An 18,590-nucleotide genomic window follows, 5' to 3' on the forward strand; every position below is an offset into this window, starting at 1 on the left:
TCCTCAAGATTTACATCCTTGTATTTATTGTAAAAATTCAGCTTATTAGGACCTGACCATTCTCCACTCTGATGTAATTCATTAGCTGTAGTAATTCACATATTTCATCTACTTGAACATAGTACTGCAGTTCGGAATTCTAAGTGTATCCCCAAACAGAAGACTTTAGTGCTTACATCACATATGCCAATGTGATCTCTTTTCTTAAGCTTTTACTGCATCCTTGCTGCTTCACTCTTTCTTGTTTTCAGTGTCACCTTGGAGACCTTATACTTTGAGAGCAACAAAATTATTTGCTTGTCTACTTCAGTGTCAGTGAGATAGGATTTGATGGAAAGAGGTACTATCTTTTAAGAGAGCTATGTCTAAGGAACCATATAGTTCAAACGTGACCTACCAAATGATGAACCAAAACAAAGTTCAGACAAATAATTTTAGCAGGATGTAATGTTTCCATTTTATGAATGCTTTAGTACAACAACTTATATCTTCTTGACATTTAAGATATTGCAGGGCATTTAGTTCTGTTCTAAAAAGAAAAGAGTATTTCAGTCTCATTTAAATAACCTTAAAAGAAAAAAAACAAAACAGAACAGGAAATGGAGCTAGACATATATCATGTTCCTTGTAAACATTTAAATTTGAGAGTGAATAATTCTACGTAGCATGCAAAGGTGGACTGTGAGGATTTATTTATTTATTTATTTTTAAGCAGCATGATCAAATTACCAAGCCTATTTCAAGGGTACTCTGCCCAGTGCTGGACTCTCCAGTACAGGAAAGAGTACAGTAAAAGGACAAGAATATGATTAAGAGATTGAAACATCTGTCATATGTGGAAAGGATGAGAATGTTGGGGTTGTTCAGCATGAAGAAAAAGCTCACTATGCTCTCATCCTTGTGTTTAAATACCCAAAAGGAGGGTACAAAGAAAGAGCCAGACTCTTTCCAGTGCTACCCAATGACAGGACAGGAGGCAATTGACACAAACAAGAAAAACATGATTTTCAACCTGAAGAAGAATACACTTTTCACTGAGAGGATGACCAAGCACTGGAAAAGGAGGCCCAGGGAGGTTGTGGAGTCTCCATCTGTAGAAATATTGAAAACCCAGCTGGACATGATACTGGGGAGCCTTCTTGAAATTACTGTTTTAGCTGTATGTATTGGACTAGGTGATCTCAAGAGAGCCCTTCCAACCTCAAATATCCTGTGATTATATGGATTATAGGCGGAAACTTTCAGGGGATTTGAAAACTCATCCAACATCACACAAGTATTTCAGATTTTTATTATTTCTCTGTTGTCAGAATAGTCACTGAAAATTACACAGGCTTACAAAACACTAATGGTATTTCAGAAGTTAGGTTTCAAGTAGGAAATAAATAGGTTTTTCGAAGTCCTTGTCAATGACTACTGAAAAAAACCCTATTGCATCTTGCTCACAAGTCTTATTAAGCTGACAAAATCTTGGAACTTCAGAAGTGCTCAAAACACTTCAAAAAGATTGGTGTACGGTGCCTTTTCACTGTACTTCCTTGGATATCCATGAGTTTGTCAAAACTTTAATTATTTTATTGCTCTCCAGAACTGAATAATATGTGGTAGAACACAAAATCGGCAAATCCTTTATTGTTGTAATTATATCCCATATTAAAAGACAATTCTGTGTTCCTTGTTTAGCTGACTAATGGCAAGCTTTTATATTTTTACTGATGAAACCAAGAGTTGGATTTAGGAGATCTAAGACCACTATGATGAGTTAAAATTGTAAAAAATTGGGCAGTCAAGGGTCCAATACTTGCCTTTGTCTATGTAAAACCATTACAACCTAGTGGCATGGAAAACAGGACTGTAAGATTTAAAACTAGATGAGAAAAAGATCAAAATTGTTGGGGCTCATCCGTGGAGTGATCTTCACTGCTCCACTATGGCATCAGTCACTTCTCTACTCTGTTTCCTGTAGAGTGGATCAATATTCTGTCCCGCTCCTTGTTAAAATGTGAACTCCAGTTGATCTTTACCTTATAGAAAACCAGACAATTTGAGGATTTGGTTCTGTTTTTCTTTTTTCTACCAGTGGCTTTTAACTAAATGATGACAGGAAAGTCAAAGTTCCTCAATTCTTGTATGAAAATCCCAAATAACAGAAAATAATGTCAGAGTAACAGATTTTTCATAGATCCCATCCTCTTAAAATCTATTTGAACATGTTGGATATTTTGTCTTGTTTTATCGAACAGATAGAAGAACATATTAAAATAACTCAAAAGAAGGTTTGATATATTTTGCTCAGTCCAAACTAATTAATTTCAATACATACCTACTAATGATGTTGTTCAGCAGGTTTGATATAAATGGTAATTAACCTAGGCCATAATTTGTGTTTTACACAATTCTAGTATTGTTTTCAAGGAAATGTGCAGTAGGCGATTATCAAGCTAAAGTATTAAGGAACAAACTCTGAGAAATATTCATGCTTTATATTCCTCTGAAATAAAGCAGTTCCATATGCACATCTTGAAAATATTTTACATTTATATTTGTCTAATAGGTGCAGTAAGTGGGTTGTATCCTGTTAAGCACCATAATAAAACTGTGCAGTTACCTTAAAATTTTAGATATTTGCTAAAATTCTGAATTTACCCTCTGTAAGTAAATAAGCACAGGACAACAGTCAAATTAACCATTTTCAGAGCCTACTGATGCTTCCATGACATTTCCAAAATTTCTGCATGTGAAAGCAAATTTTTTCTTTTGAAAGTTAGGATACATCTTGGATTTTTCTGACATTTGTATTTATTTCCTGATTTACTGAATAGTTGTCTTCAACCGGAGAATAGAAAAAATTAAAAGAATGTTCCTTTTTAATTTAAAACCTCAAACAAAACACTTCTTAGCCAATCTCTTGCTGCATTGCCAGCAGACAGTGGCTTGGCATATGAGGAATGACTGAGGGAGCTCAACTTCTTCATGATGGAGAAGAGATGAGTGCGAGGGGATCTTATCAATGCAAACAAATACCTTAAGGATGGGTACCAAGAGTTTGGGGCCAGTCTCTTTTCAGTGATGCTCAATGACAGGATATAAGGCAATGAGCAGAAGCTGAAACACAAGTTCCACCTGAATATGAGGAAAAACTTCTTTACTTTGAGGGTGACTGAGCACTGGAACAGTCTGCCCAGAGATATTGTGGTATCTCCTTTTCTGGAGATGCTCAAAACCCTCCTGGACACAATCACGTGCACCCTTCTCTGGGTGAACCCGATTTTAGCATAGATTACCTTTGATGATCTCCAGCGGTCCCTTCCAATTCCAAACATTCTGTGTGATTCTGTGATATTAAGTAAAGTGTGTGTGTCCATTCTGAAGCTGTTCAGGCCAACCTACCGATAACTAGTATTGCTCTTTCATACCCTCAGTCCCAATATCTATTTATCAATCTTTCTTCATCTGTTCTTCTTGTCATACTCCAAAACTGTCTACCATTTGTTACAGATTGCTTTTGTTCTAATAAGTGAAACACACCTAACATGATAATGCATCTGAATGTGGTTCCAGTAAAATGAGTAAAATTATAATACTGAATAGCTCTGGTCTTTATCACGTTGGAAAGCTCCATTGATTTCTTATGTAATGTAATTAAGAATTAATTAGATCCCAAGGCCTCCAAGGCAAACTTGTGGTATTAGTGTTTAAATTGCTGTATTAATTCTGTCCATTTTTTTATCCCTCATTCCTTTCCTCATGAAATACTAAAAATTAATGGAAACTCATTGAAAACCTTTTTTGAAGTTGGTTGTTTTGTTTGTTTTGTTTGTTTTAGGGCTTTTGCTTGATTGCTTTTTGGTGTGGTTTTTTTAATTTAATTTTTCCTTCCAAAGGAGTAATGTCAATGCTTAATGCAGCACACAAACTTTTATTTGTCCTAAATATATCTCCAGTGATGACCCTGTCTTGGTTTGAGCCGCCCTCTCCCAGAGGCTAGAAGTGGCTGGTCCTAGGAGAGTTTCTGCTGAGAGATCAATCGGAGCTGTTTTTTCGCTCCTGTGAAATTAGATATTACAGCAGCCGGAAGTTGTTGGCAGTTGTGTGTGTGAGTGTGAGACCACGAGGTGAGAGGAGGGAGGCCTCCGGCCCCTTGCGGGAGGCCAGGTCCTCTTCTCCCCCCAGCCAGGCTGTGGGGAGCCCGGAACAGTATGTTAACTGGATCGGGTACCTGTGGCCAAGGCTAGGGGGCTTTTTTTTTCTCCCCCACTGCCCAGGAGAGGCGGTGGCGTGGACTTGGAGGCCAGCCAGGGGGGTTGGAGCTAGCTAGCTCCCCTGGCAGGCAGGCTCGTCGTTGGAGCCGAGCCAGGAGACGGGCCCAGGGGTGGTCCGGGTCTGGAGAAGCAGCTGCGATATGCAGAGCTGGAAGAACTCCAGGCGGAAATTGGAGATGGGCCAAAGGGCTCAGAGGAGGCCCTACATGAGGTTTGGATGAGTGCAGCCAAAAACCGAAGGACAAGGAATGTGGGGGATGGACCACCCCTTGCTACGTGGCAAGTCGAGCTGAAGGACAGAGGACAGCCAAACCAGCAGGTTTTTTCTGGGTAAGGACTTTTGGTGAAAATTATTTGGGGTAAAAAAGACTTAGCAAGACCCAGAAAACCTTCAACCTGGAGAGTGACGGTGAACATCTTACTCTCCGTGAGGAAACCTTCACAAACCAGGGGGTTTTTTGAACTCACAAGTTGACTCCCTGGACTTTCATGATGAAGACCTGATGATGTAAGTGTTTCCCTTGCAGCTTAGGAGGAGACCTCAGCAGGAGCTGAGGGCTGATGGGGGTGCAAGAAGACCCCTTTCCCTGATACCCCAATGAGAGAGAGACTTTTAACTATTGCCCTGAAACCTTCTCCTGAACTGATGTGGGAGGATCCAGGGGTGGTAGGGATTATTATTAATACTGTGTATTTATTTGCTTTTTAGTTTCTATAGTATTTAGTGTGGTAGTAATAAATTGTAATATAATTCCCCCATGCTGAGGTGTGCCTGTCTGAAAACTTCTCTTCAGTGTTGAAGCAAATTGTGGGGGGAGCTTGGAGATTGGATTTTTGGGGTCAAACCCCCACAGATCCTAATGTCCAGTCTTCTTGTCTATATGGCAGTGCAGAAGTATTGCTAAGGCAGTCTGGCTGAGGACTATGCAAATGGTTTTCTTCAAGATATGGACAGTCCAGCACATTTCTGATGGGAAAAAAATAAAAATCACATTCTCTTTCCTTTATGCAAAGACATTTGAACTATCAGGATGGTGGTCTAGAAATAAATAGGTTACAGGTTTGTTGGTTTAGGTCTTTTTGTTGGCAGGTATTCCCTTAAATTGATAGAAATAGACCTAATGAGATTTGATAGTGAGATGCTGAAACTGGACAAGAGTAGGCTTTAACATGGAGGTAATAAATCATTGCATAACTGATCTAGGGCTATGAAGCATTCTCATCAGTTTATGCCTTTTAAGTCAAGGTTAGACATTGTTCTAAAAGGTATTCTACTGCAAAAACAAAAGTAATATTTCTTAGCTGAGGTTCTTTCATTTGCACTATGAAGAACATTAAAATTGGAGACCAAAATTGGTCTTCTGGTATTAAAAGCTATCTTATCTAAAAATATACATATGTGGATTAAGTTCTAGGCTATATACAGCTACCAAAATCTGCATGTCATGACACCTGCCTGTGGTCCAGACATTTCTTGAGTTTCTTCATCTCTTATCTGCCAGCTCTGTGAGGATGTTTTGGACGTCATCAGGCAGCATAAATAGTTTGTTGTCACAAATACATATGTTTAGGCAATGTCTCTTTATTGGATTCTGAATTATGATGGCAAGTTATTCAAGTTCATTGGCAGTTCTCATACTATTTCAACATCCCAGACTGCATAAAAGCAATAAGTATGTATAGGTGACATGATGTTGTTTAAGTATCAGCTCAATGCCAGAACAAAAGCAGGAACCCTACTGAAGTCATCTCTCTTTAACTATATTAGGGCACTCCTGCTTATTCAACTTCTAGCTTGATACATTGTTGTATTGCTTACAGCACAAGGACAAAATTTTTACAAAGGATTTGAGGATATTCCCTCCTTTCCCCTACAGAATCCTTCCTTCGTAGTATGCAGGACATTTTCGTGTGTATATGTAGACCCAAAACAACTAGGCTGGCACTCAGCAGGTACTGAGAAAAAGTTTTTGGTGGTCAGGGTAGGCGTTATCACAGCTATAATCTCAGGCAAATGGAAGATATTGTGGAGCACTTTGGTGTCCATGTTATAACTGTGGTGTTACTAAAAAATTCTGTGCACTGGAAAACAGGTGAAAGAAAGATTTCAATGGTTTGTTTTGATAGTTTGTTTGGGGGTTTATTACAAAATTGGTTTGCATGGAACTATTTCTGTGTTTTGTAAGACCTTAGAGATAACTGGGACATATTGTAAGCAGATTTAATAGAAGAGAAAACTTTGCAGTGGTTGCTGTGGTTTACCCACAGCCTGTTGGTTGCCATAGTACACTAGCACTTGGAATGACAGGAAATATTATATAAGACTGCTATAGGCTCAGACAAAAATTTGATTATAAGAACCACAGGGAAAATTGAATAGAAGAATGAGGTAAGGGTTTCTGGGGGTTTGAATGGCAGGCACCAAAACATTATCTATATCTCATGAAGGTGATAGAAATAGAGTAATAAAAATTTGAAGAGATAATGTTTAAAGGATATTGTAGAGAAAAGAAATAGCAGAGCTTGTCAAAGACTTAAAACTGAAAAGCCAGTCCTGTTAATAGGACCTGTTAAAATATCTAATTAAACAGTAAAAATTTCAGTGCATAATAAAAAACATATATAAACACTTAACAAGAGATGGAAGTGAGATTAAACAAGGGAACATATGCATGCTAAGCAGACAAACAATTAGAAAACCAAATACCAGGCTGCAGGTAAAGTAAAATGGGCCAAATTCATTATATTAAAAGACAAAGATGAACAAAGGCAATTAGCCAAAGCCTTGAAAATGCTCATGTTTAAAAAATGTGTGGATGTAAGTAAAAAATAAGTACTTTATGCCAGGGCGTTCAGGGAAAAAACAAAACAAACAAAAATAAAAACACCAATCAAACAAAAAAAAACCCAAACAAAAACGAAGGAGCAAACAAAAACAAAAAGCATGTGTTTAAATTCCAGAAAGGATTTTTTTCTATTAAGAATCAGAATCACTAAGATTGGAAAAGACCTCCAAGATCTTCAAGACCAACTTGCAACCAAATACCAAGAATGTACAGAATTAAGGGATGATAAAATTATAATCCATTCAAAATAAATATCATACCTGTCATATAAGTGAAATACAGTGGAGCAGAGGCAAACACATGAACTGTACATGGGATGTGCAAGTAACATATTCAAATAGAGGAATATTACAAATGTTAGCTGGAGGGGCAGGTCTGATATTTAGAGACTAATCTATATATAACTAAGCACTTAAAGATGTGTTAGAACAGGTCTGGTCTTTTTATCATAGACAAAAGAGAATTAGAATCACTTGGCAGTGTGTTAAATAGCATCATGGAAGGAGACACAGAGAAAGAGAGTAGTTTATATATGTGTGGGGGGTGTATATAATGCCAAGGCACTGTCTGTCTCAGAGCCAGGATGAACAGTATCAGGGCAGTAGAGTCAGCTGCTGGTAGTGAGAAGTCCCAAGGGTATGTCTACACATTTCTTTCCAACGAATAGATAGTTTAGACTGAATATTGATCTGAATTCAACATTTACCTGTCAGTGTACAGTCTGTACACACCAAATGCACTTTGTCTCCTGAGGTCTTCTGTGGAAGGGAGTGAATTGTCAACTCATTTAAGAATTGCAAAGAAATTTTAGGTGCTGGCAGCTCAGTCTGAGACTTCTGCTCCTTAAGGATTCAGCAGATATGAACAGTAGGTGATCTGAATCATCTCCTGAGCTTAGATACCCAAATTCTTACTCCATTGCAATTTGATCTCATTTTTCCCAAATAGTTTATTAACTGCAATAAAAATTCCTTTTTAATCAGTCACAGATATGGGTACTGGGGAAAAGAAACATATATAAGAAAATATCTATTTTGACAAAGTTAAGAAAATTTTACTGATGGGTCTTCTTGATAATCATGTTAAGTCATACTGAAGCCAGGTAACACCTGAGAAGTGAATTTAGTAAAGCAATGTAAGGATTAGAGAGAGTTAAGCACAAATGCAGGCTTTCAGCAAAGCACATAGAGCTCAGTATTAGGAAACAGTGGAGGCAATAAATCCACTAGGATACAGGACACTTTGACATGAGGGAACATGGGCATGAACGGAGAGAACTAGAAATGCTAGCACACACAAAAAAGGACATATGGAAGAAAACAAAGGGAGATAAGAAAAGGGACAAGCCAAGAAATCAGGAACTTCTGCCAGACACTGGAAGTCCCTGCCAAATGCACAAGGAAACTACCCAAATTAGGGAAGGTTCAAAAGTTTATGAGGAGGATGATGGTGAGGACAGCAGGTTCATGATGAAGGAAGAACGGAACTACCACCGAAGTGCTCCCCAAATTAAAGACCACACCTCTAACTCCGCCTCAACTCCGCCTGTTATGAATATTAAAAGTAGATGTTGCAATGTAATGAATATTCATAATATGTGATGTAATTGCTTGGCAAAAAGTGTATAAAAAGCTCAAATTGTAAGTTTCTCGTTGGAGTAGGCTGTCCAGGGCGACCTGGCTGCTCCCCGGCCGCTCCCCGGCCGTAAATAAATACCTCCTGCTTATAGACTGAAAATTCTGTCTCTGAGCAGTTCTTCCGCGCCTTTTTTGGGGGCACAAATTGGCATCATTCTTGGCGAGCCAGGCAGGAGAGGGGGGTCTTCCTGAGCCAGGACCCAAGGGGCCGGGACGCTCTCGGGGCCCCCCGACTGAATTATTGTCGGCAGAGTCTCCTAGACCCCTTGGATCTGCGCAACGGTGGACAAGAACCTCCTGCTCCAAATTAAGAGGTATTTGATCTTTTATATTTTAGGTAAAAGCGCTTTATTGGTGGGGATAGGACGCTATCGCCCAAAAGGGAGCCGGAGGGACGCCTCGGCATTAGCCCTAAAAACTGGGTTCGAGTCCCAGGTATTAAAAGCAGCAGGTTAGAGTCCTGCAAAGAGAGCAGGTTAGAGTCCTGCAAAGAGAGCAGGTTAGAGTCCTGCAAAGAGAGCAGGTTAGAGGCCTGCCAGAAAAGGGTTAAAGTCCCAACACAGCAGAGAAAAAAAAAAAAAAAAAAAAAAAAAAAAAAAAAAAAAAAAAAAAAAAAAAAAGAGAGGTTCTATTACTTGTGGCATTCTGATTGTTATTTGTATTGTTTTGTTTGCCTTTTGTGTATCATAGACTATTTTGTAAAATATTGTGAGTGTCATAGACTATTTTGCTCAACCAGAATAGCTAAATGTTTAGAGTTCTATATGAGAAGTGATGTACCTTTTGTGCTTTTGTGTATTGTCTGGCAATGTGTTTCTTAAAAGTGCTTTTGCTTTGTGTTTTCTCGTCCGCTTTCTGTTTTGTGTGGAATAATGTCCAGTAATGCATTTAAAGTTGCGTCTGACTTAAAGATTTGGGAGACTAATGGTCCTTAACATTCCCTTCTAAGCTGTCTCAAGATTTGAGAGTGTTTCCTTCTGATTTTCTTGAGACAAGGGGCTCTAGGACCCGGAGAAACCTCTAGTCCTACTGAAGAATTCCTGGAATGCGGTAGCTAGAGATAATGTACTGTGATTTCTTCGTAATGTTTCATTTTTATATGCTGCTTTTTACAAGCTGTTCTGGTCTGTGTTAAAATTGTAGTTTGTTTGATTCTGCTCTTAAGTGGCAATTCAATAGAAAACTTTAAAGAACTTAAAAGTGTGCAAATGTGTGTGTGAGTGTCTGAGATGCAGCATCACCGTGAAGCGATTGCAGAGCTAGAAACGGATAAAGCAGCTGGATGTTGTATGTATGAAGTGCTGAGACAAAGTAAAAGGTATTTTAAGACAGTGAAATAAATTAGGAAAAGTGTAAGCTTGCTGTGATAGTGTAAAAGAATTTATCAGGCAATCAATTTAGAGAAGAGACGAACTAGAGTACAACCTCTAGTGATTTAAAATATTTGCAACTGGAAACCAGTTCAGGAACACGACTCCTGGATCAGCTGGTATATTACTGATGCTCAAATAATTGAAAGGTCCAGGGAGAATCTGTCCTTGAAAGATTAACATTTGTCAGCAGCAACTAGTACATTATAGATAGATATTCTGTGTATGACTCGGTGGGACAGATTGAGAAATCCCAGCTAAGTGCATAATTGCCAGCAAAGTAAAGAAAGTAGCCTGCTAGAATCAGGAAGGGAGGAGAAAGAGAGCACCCTGCAAAAAGTCAGAAAGAGATAGGGAAGAAAGTAACCCTCAGAAACCAGGAAAGGATGAAAGAAAAGCAGACAGAAAGCATAAAGATAAAACAGATACCGAAAGCTTAGAGAACGATCAAGAGGAAGGGATTGGCTATTCATATTGTACCAGGACTGCTGAACAGAAAACCAAGGACAAGGAGGGAGAGAAAGCAAAAATAATTAACTGGGCAGCTCTTTATAATGTTAGACAAGGGCGAGATGAGACGCCTTCGGAATTCTTAGACAGACTTAGAGCTGCCATGAGAATATATACACCCTCAGATCCTGCGTCGAAAGCAGGTAAACAACAATTACTAGTATTATTGATGGGACAGAGTAACCCAGATATTAGAAAGAAGCTGCAAAAACTCCAGCATCTTGCAGATGAAAATTTAGAGACAGTAATGAATGAAGCTTGGAAAATTACAACCACAGAGAGAGAGAAAAAAAAAAAAAAAAAAAAAAAAAAAAGGATGAGAAAGTTGCTAAAGTTGTAGTGGTAGCAGTAGCAGCCCAAAGCTCAAGATTCCCGGAGATAAATACTAGAGGCAGAGTCGTGGTTACCCTGCAAAGGGAATAGGAGGTTTCCTTTCCCAACAAACCAGAATAAAGTCAAAACAGTGTTCCTATTGCTTGCAAATAAGTCACTGAAAACAAGACTGTACTAAATTAAATAGGAAGTTTAAGAGTGCTACTGTCCCCTATCAGAGCAGTGACTGAGGAGGACCGGTGAGTCGTTCCCTAGCAGACCCACTAGTTAAAATGGAGCTAGAGGAGGGTGAAAAAGAATTAGAGTTTTTAATCAACACAGGAGTTATATTTTAGTTTTGAATCAGGAACTAATGCCAAAAGTGACAAATTTGTGGGAGCGACAGGCCAACCAGAAAAAAACCTATTTTTTTAAAACCTCTTAAGCATAAAATTGAGAAACAAATAGAAGATTATAGATTTTATAACAATACCCACTGAAGCTAAAAGATAAGAAAGGGAATCGAACTGATAATAGAGAAATTTTTAGAATGAGAGTTACTCAATTAACCTGGACAGTTTTACCTCAAGGTCAAAGGCCACAGAGAGATGGTACTCTTCTAATGTAGATGATCTGCTAATAGCAACTGGGACAGAAGAAGAATGTGTTAAATGGACTATTTCTCTGTTGAATTTCCTGGGTTTAAGCAGATATCGAGTCTCTCAACAGAAAGCGCAGTTGGTGCAAGAAAAAGTAGTGTACCTGGGATATGAAATTTCCAGAGGACAACGATCCCTAGGAACAGCAAGAAAAGAAGCCATCTGCCAAATGCCTAAACCCGAAACGGTGAGAGATCTACGAGCCTTTCTAGGGATGACAGGTTGGTGCCGTTTATGGATTTATCAATATGGGATACTCGTTAAACCACTGTATGATTTGCTGAAAGAGTCTAAGAGTGTCCTAGTCTGGACTCCCGAAGCAGAGGGAGCTTTTAAGAGACTGAAACACGAACTCATAAAAGCTCCAACCTTGGGCCTGCCCGATGTAACAAAACCATTTTAGCTGTTCTCTCATGAATGGCAAGGAATGGCTTTAGGAGTCTTGGCACAACAGTTGGGACCACACAAAAGAGCCGTGGCTTATTTCTCCAAACAGTTGGATGAAGTAAGCAAAGGATGGTCCAGCTGTCTGAAAGCGGTGGCCGCAGTGATCATAAACATAGAAGAGGCCAGAAAACTTACGATGGGCCAGAAAATGACTGTGTTAGTGTCCCACACTGTGTCCGCTGTACTAGAACAAAAAGGTGGTCATTGGCTGTCGCCTTCCAGATTCCTAAAGTACCAAGCAATCCTAGCTGAGTCAGATGATATAACCATTCAAGTCACTAACATTGTGAATCCAGCCTCATTTCTAGAAGGAAGAATGTCAGCAGAATCAATCGAACACGACTGTCTAGAGACCATCGAAGCTGTCTACTCCAGCCACCCAGACCTCAAAGAAGAGCCGCTTGAAGATACAGACAACTTGTTCTCTGACGGCAGCAGCTTCGTGAAACAAAGAGTAAGGATGGCAGGCTATGCAGTGACCACAACGGAAGAGGTAATCGAATCAAATCCTTTACCGGCAGGGACTTCAGCCCAGAAGGCAGAACTGATAGCTCTTACCCGAGCTCTGGAATTGGCAGAAGGCATACGGATTAATATTTGGACAGATTCAAAATATGCCTTCTCCTTCATGCACGCTCATGGAGCAATTTGGAAAGAAAGAGGACTGCTAACTGCTCAAGGGAAAACAGTCAAACATGCAGAGGAAATTCTACAATTGTTAGAAGTAGTCCAACTCCCAACACAAGTGGCCATAATACATTGTAAGGGACACCTGAAAGGTAACACTGTTCCAGAAATAGGAAATAGGAAAACTGATGCAGAAGCTAAATTAGCTCCTGCAAGGACCGAAGAAGTGACTGTAACAGCTTTAGTACCAAGAGAACTAGATCCTAACTTCCAACCAGATTATCAGGAATCAGATCATAGGTAGATTCAAAAGAACAAAAGCAAATTGCTAGACAATGGATGGGGTCAATTGGAAACAGGACAGCTAATAATACCAGGGAAATTAATGTGGTAATTTGTAAAAACAGAACATGAGAAGGCACATTAGAGTTTAGATCCACTTTATCAGTATTTGCAAACTAGAATAGCAGGACCAAAATTATTCACTACCATAAAACAGGTTACATCCCAGTGCAAACGATGCCTGAAGAATAACCCAAACACAGGGACCAAGATACACCAAGGGGCAATAAATTGAGGTAAATTCCCAGGTGAAGTATGGCAAATTGATTTCTCTGAACTCCCAAGAAAAGGGGGGTATCGGTATTTATTGGTGCTAACTGATACGTTTTCTGGGTGGCCTGAAGCATTCCCCTGCAGAACAAAGAGAGAGAGGTAACTAAAGTCTTACTAAATGAAATTATACCACGGTTTGGAGTACCAAGAAGTATATCCTCAGACAGGGGTTCACATTTCTGTGCGAAGGTTGTGAAAGCAATAAGCAAAGCACTGCAAATTAAATGGCAATTGCATACGCCCTACAGGCCACAAGCCAGTGGGCAAGTAGAAAAGATGAATCATCTTATCAAACAACAAATTGCTAAAATATGCCAAGAAACTAACTTCCAATGGTATCAAGCTTTGCCTATTGCTCTGATTAGATTGAGAGTCAAACCTCGATCAAAAGAAAAGCTGAGCTCGTTTGAAATTCTGTATGGTAGACCTTATACTATGCAAATTGTGAATAGTGATGCTATAGACCAAATAGGTAATCAATATATATATGATTATGTAATTGCTGTAGGGAAACATTTTGATAAAAACACCATGGTGGTAATAGAACACCAGCCCAAACAACCTAACTGTAAACTGCATCCGTTTAACCCCGGTGATTGAGTGTATGTTAAGAATCTTTTAGGAAAACCCCTACAAGAGAAGTGGGAGGAACCTTTCCAAGTGCTGCTGACCACCTTCACCACAGTTAGGATCAAGGAGCGACCTACATGGATTCACTATTCTCGAGTCAAGAGAGCTCCAGGAGATAAGCAGGAAGACCCAACATCATGAATCCGACTCCCTTCCAAACCCTTTCAACACTGACCATTGGACTCTTGATAAGTATTGTTTTATCCCAAAACCCTACTCCAGAAGGGTTGTAGTCTAGTGCACGCACACTACCACGCTCTGAGGAAAACCCAGATTTTGAGATTTACGTTTTACATAATAATCAACCTTATACGATAGATTAATGGGATAGCAGAACCCATTTCATAGCGCAAAAGAGAGACCAAATTCAAGTAGGGTGCCGAGAGGTCGAGGCTTTAATGGGAAAAACAGATAAACTAGTATTGACAATTGAATTTTGGCAAGAAGCCTCTAGACAGAATTTAATCACTTATAGCCAAGTAAGAGATGAAGAGCCCATTGTTTAGATTCAATGGAAAGGACCAGTCTCATGTCAATGAGATGGTATTGAAGGAGGTAGAGTACAGTGTGAAATTATATTCAAACTAGATCAATCGATGTCGTTTTCATGTAGCAGGGAAGCCAAGATTCTTGAACCCATTGGTGAACAAGGCATTGTAACTGGTAGAACCTTTAAGCGAGTCATTAGACTAGCAACAGACTCAATTGTGAGCCCGTCTCGTGAAACCACTCCACCTTTAGAATGTAAAAAGATACATAATTTAACCTTTATAGGGCCTCAAGTAATAAGACAATTGAACGAACTAAAGCTGTTGTTAGATCCTACATATTCTCTGAACAAAGTACAGATAAACATTCAGACAGATATTACACATTTACAGAAAGATTGTCAACCGTTTATACAGCAAAGCCTCAAAGGCTGGAATGCCTGGTTAACAACTAGGTCATACCGCAAACAAACACAAAGAGATATAAGTGGATGGGTTGGCACGCGGTTTGGCATATTAAACACTATAGACCAAGAAGTATTAGTGAATAAGTTAAGTACCGTCACTTCTAATTTGGGAAAGCTTTAAGCTCATCTATGCTAACTTTAACAGAGACACAATCATTGGTAGTCAGATTGATGACCTTAGTAGCCAACCACACTGCTGAAGATTTTGTTAAAATTGCTGACTATACTGGAGATATTAGCAAAGAAATTGCACTTGCTATCCAGTGTGTTCAGACACAACAATGGATACAATCAGTAGCAGCAGGAATATTAAGAGAGGGAATGTCAGGCATACTGCCTCAAGAAATAAGAGAAACAATACTAAGAGATAGCTCCACTACATGATTTGAAAAAGACCACCAGGCTTAGTGGCAACTAGTTAACTTTACTTATGATCCACAACAGGAACACATTGAAACCTATGTCCTTACTATTAGTGCCGCAGAAGAAAGAGCTATATTTCCTCTTTTAACATTAGGAGCTATGCATCAGAATGTCATTGTCAAACCTGTGGACCATAACGTTTGGGCAAATTATGATAGTACTAAGAACAAGTGGCAATCAATTAGTACAGAAGCATGTATTCCTAAAGGACAATTAGGTTATATCTGCGAAAATGCCATTGTAGAAGCTGAGGACCTATGCTTAGATGCTGAAGACAGTGTATGCACTTTTGAAATGCTTCCGCACAATGGAGCGCGATCACAAGTATTCTATATAGGGAACGGATGCGCTTGCATTAGAACCGCTTGTAATGATGTTACCATAGATAATTGTCATGAAGTGACTAACGATACTAACTTTTGCATATGCAACTTCACAAAAGTCATAGGTTGTGACTTTAACTACACTGCTCCCATAACTACACAGCAGTTAATCGAAACTAAGTATACTTTATATCATGAGATACCCAAGCTAAAGATAGGTATAGATACTAAACTTCTCAAAGAAATGATCATACATCCTGAAGTGGAGAAGCTAGTTCAAAAAGTGAACCAAACAACTCAACGCATGTTGTGGCAGGTAGAGCATAATTCAAAAGTATAAAAAATATCCTGACAAAAGTCGCACAAGTAGGTCAACATCACTGGTGGGATATCTTCACAGGATACTCCCCAACAGCAACACAAGTCTTTCACTACCTGATACACCCAGTGCTAATTATAACCATGGCTATGTTCCTGTTAACCCTTATGAATATATGCCTGTGGTGTAAGTTAAGGTCCATGGTCAAAAGAACCCAAATAATCTGGGCAATGGTACAAGCATATCAACGCCCTCTAGGATTAGAACTTGACGAAAGAATTCGTAAGTTTTAGAAAAGGGGGGAATTAAGCCAGGTAACACCTGAGAAGTGAATTTAGTAAAGCAATGTAAGGATTAGAGAGAGTTAAGCACAAATGCAGGCTTTCAGCAAAGCACATAGAGCTCAGTATTAGGAAACAGTGGAGGCAATAAATCCACTAGGATACAGGACACTTTGACATGAGGGAACATGGGCATGAACGGAGAGAACTAGAAATGCTAGCACACACAAAAAAGGACATATGGAAGAAAACAAAGGGAGATAAGAAAAGGGACAAGCCAAGAAATCAGGAACTTCTGCCAGACACTGGAAATCCCTGCCAAATGCACAAGGAAACTACCCAAATTAGGGAAGGTTCAAAAGTTTAAGAGGAGGATGATGGTGAGGACAGCAGGTTCATGATGAAGGAAGAACGGAACGACCACCAAAGTTCTCCCCAAATTGAAGACCACGCCTCTAACTCCGCCTCCACTCCGCCTGTTATGAATATTAAAAGTAGATGTTGCAATGTAATGAATATTCATAATATGTGATGTAATTGCTTAGCAAAAAGTGTATAAAAAGCTCAAATTGTAAGTTTCTCGTTGGAGTAGGCTGTCCAGGGCGATCTGGCTGCTCCCCGGCCGCTCCCCGGCCGTAAATAAATACCTCCTGCTTATAGACTGAAAATTCTGTCTCTGAGCAGTTCTTCCGCGCCTTTTTTGGGGGCACAAATTGGCATCAGATGAATGAGAGGAGTGAATGAATAAAAAAGTTGTTTGACTGGTCAATCAATAAAACACAAAACACCTCACAAAATAACATTACCACCACCACCACAAGGTCAATTTATGAGAATTTAGTTTTTCTAAGATTACCCTGTTTCTTAAATAAAGTTAAATCTCCCAGTTATAAAAACCCTCAGATTAATAAAGTTATAAGTTTATACACAGTTAAGATAAGCCCCAAGTTAATAAAGTTATCTCTCCAAGTTACACTACCCTATAGGAATATAAGAAAGTTTTAAAAAGGTTTACAATAGAGTTAAGAAACTAAGCAAGCAATGTACTGAGTCATTGCGAAGCTTGGTAGTTTATAATGTTCTGATTGTTAAAATTGCTGTTTGCATTGTTGTTTGCACTGTTTTTGTGAGTTCTTTATATAATTAAAGGAGGGGATATGTGGGAGGCGTGTCTAAAGGCACAAAGGATGTGTCGAAGTAAGAGAACCCAAGAGAGCATGCCCCAACGTTAGTAAACTGGTTGGTTAAGAAAGTCACATGGTATGTAGGGACAAAAGGAGTGCGAATTTTGAAATAAAGCCTCTTTGTTCATACCACCTACGAGGAGCAGATTTATTCCTTGTTACACAAGGACCCCGCCGTTACACAATCTTCCTTTTTGCTAGCCTTCTGAAAAGACTCTTTGTATCATTCTATATTTGTTCATATTACCATCCTCTTCTCTCAGCTGCTCTTCAGCATCCCTTCCTCCTGTAATCCCCTTTGTCAGCCACTGTGCCCCAGGCCCAATCTGTTACCCCCCAGCCACAGTACTCACCTATGCTGCTTTCAGTCCGTCTACTTCAGCAGCTCCTGTTTTCTTTCTCTTCTGCTTCATCTCTGCTCACGTACCTGCTGAACCAGTATCAGCACAGCAAATCCTTTCTGTATATCAATGGTGTGTCAGCAGCTGGCTCAGGGCCAAAGGATGGGCCTCCACCCAGTTCTTTACCTTCTGTGGGAGTCCTGAGTAATAGGAAAACAAGAAACTTGCAACAAGCAGTTATTCCCTAACACTGAAACACTGAGATTTCCGATGAGCAAGAAGGTGATTGCCTAGACTTCAGATATGGAGGGGTTTTTTTTTCAGAATGTAATTTTTTAAGACTTATTTATCCTAGATGTAAATACTGTAGACATTTCTAACTGCACTGAAAGTACTTTTTTGTAGTCACAGGAGAGAAATAAACATTTTCAGGACATAATTACTTTAATCTTACAGGAGACCTGTGGAGTCAGTAGCCTAGATTCACCAGAACTAAAGGATGTTTAAGACAACTGGCCAACTGAGTGTTTCTCTTGACTTACTTGTGGAAAATACAGTTTTTTGCAAAGAATTATTCAAGTCCTACATAAGATGTTTCTGTTCTGTTGATGCCAGTCTGTTAGGTATATTTTACTATCTGTAGTGAGGTGAAGCTTACCCCTAATTTAAAAACAGAAAGTTTATGAGAAATAATGAAAGATGTAGACTAAAGAAAAGGTAGCAGAATGGTAACAAGAAAATAAGGCATAAAAATGGAGTGGTCACATATGCAAAATCTTTTGCAGAGTTATAGCACTATTACTGTTTAGATCCCTGAAGGAGCAATAATTTACCAGAATGCTGAGAAGC

The 18,590-nt window shown here is 39.2% G+C and overlaps 1 protein-coding gene across 1 annotated transcript; it reads left to right on the plus strand.

Annotated features, from left to right (window-relative positions):
- Window positions 1–11,468: 11,468 nt before the first annotated feature.
- LOC120323960 lies at window positions 11,469–12,974 on the plus strand. The gene has a single exon (XM_039384956.1). The coding sequence runs from the start codon at window positions 12,024–12,026 to the stop codon at window positions 12,972–12,974; it is 951 nt and encodes a 316-aa protein (XP_039240890.1). The 5' UTR covers window positions 11,469–12,023.
- Window positions 12,975–18,590: the final 5,616 nt, after the last annotated feature.

This window comes from Pipra filicauda, unplaced genomic scaffold, assembly GCF_003945595.2.
Source record: "Pipra filicauda isolate LSUMZ 115617 unplaced genomic scaffold, ASM394559v2 scaffold388_size762695_pilon, whole genome shotgun sequence".
NCBI lineage: Eukaryota > Metazoa > Chordata > Aves > Passeriformes > Pipridae > Pipra > Pipra filicauda.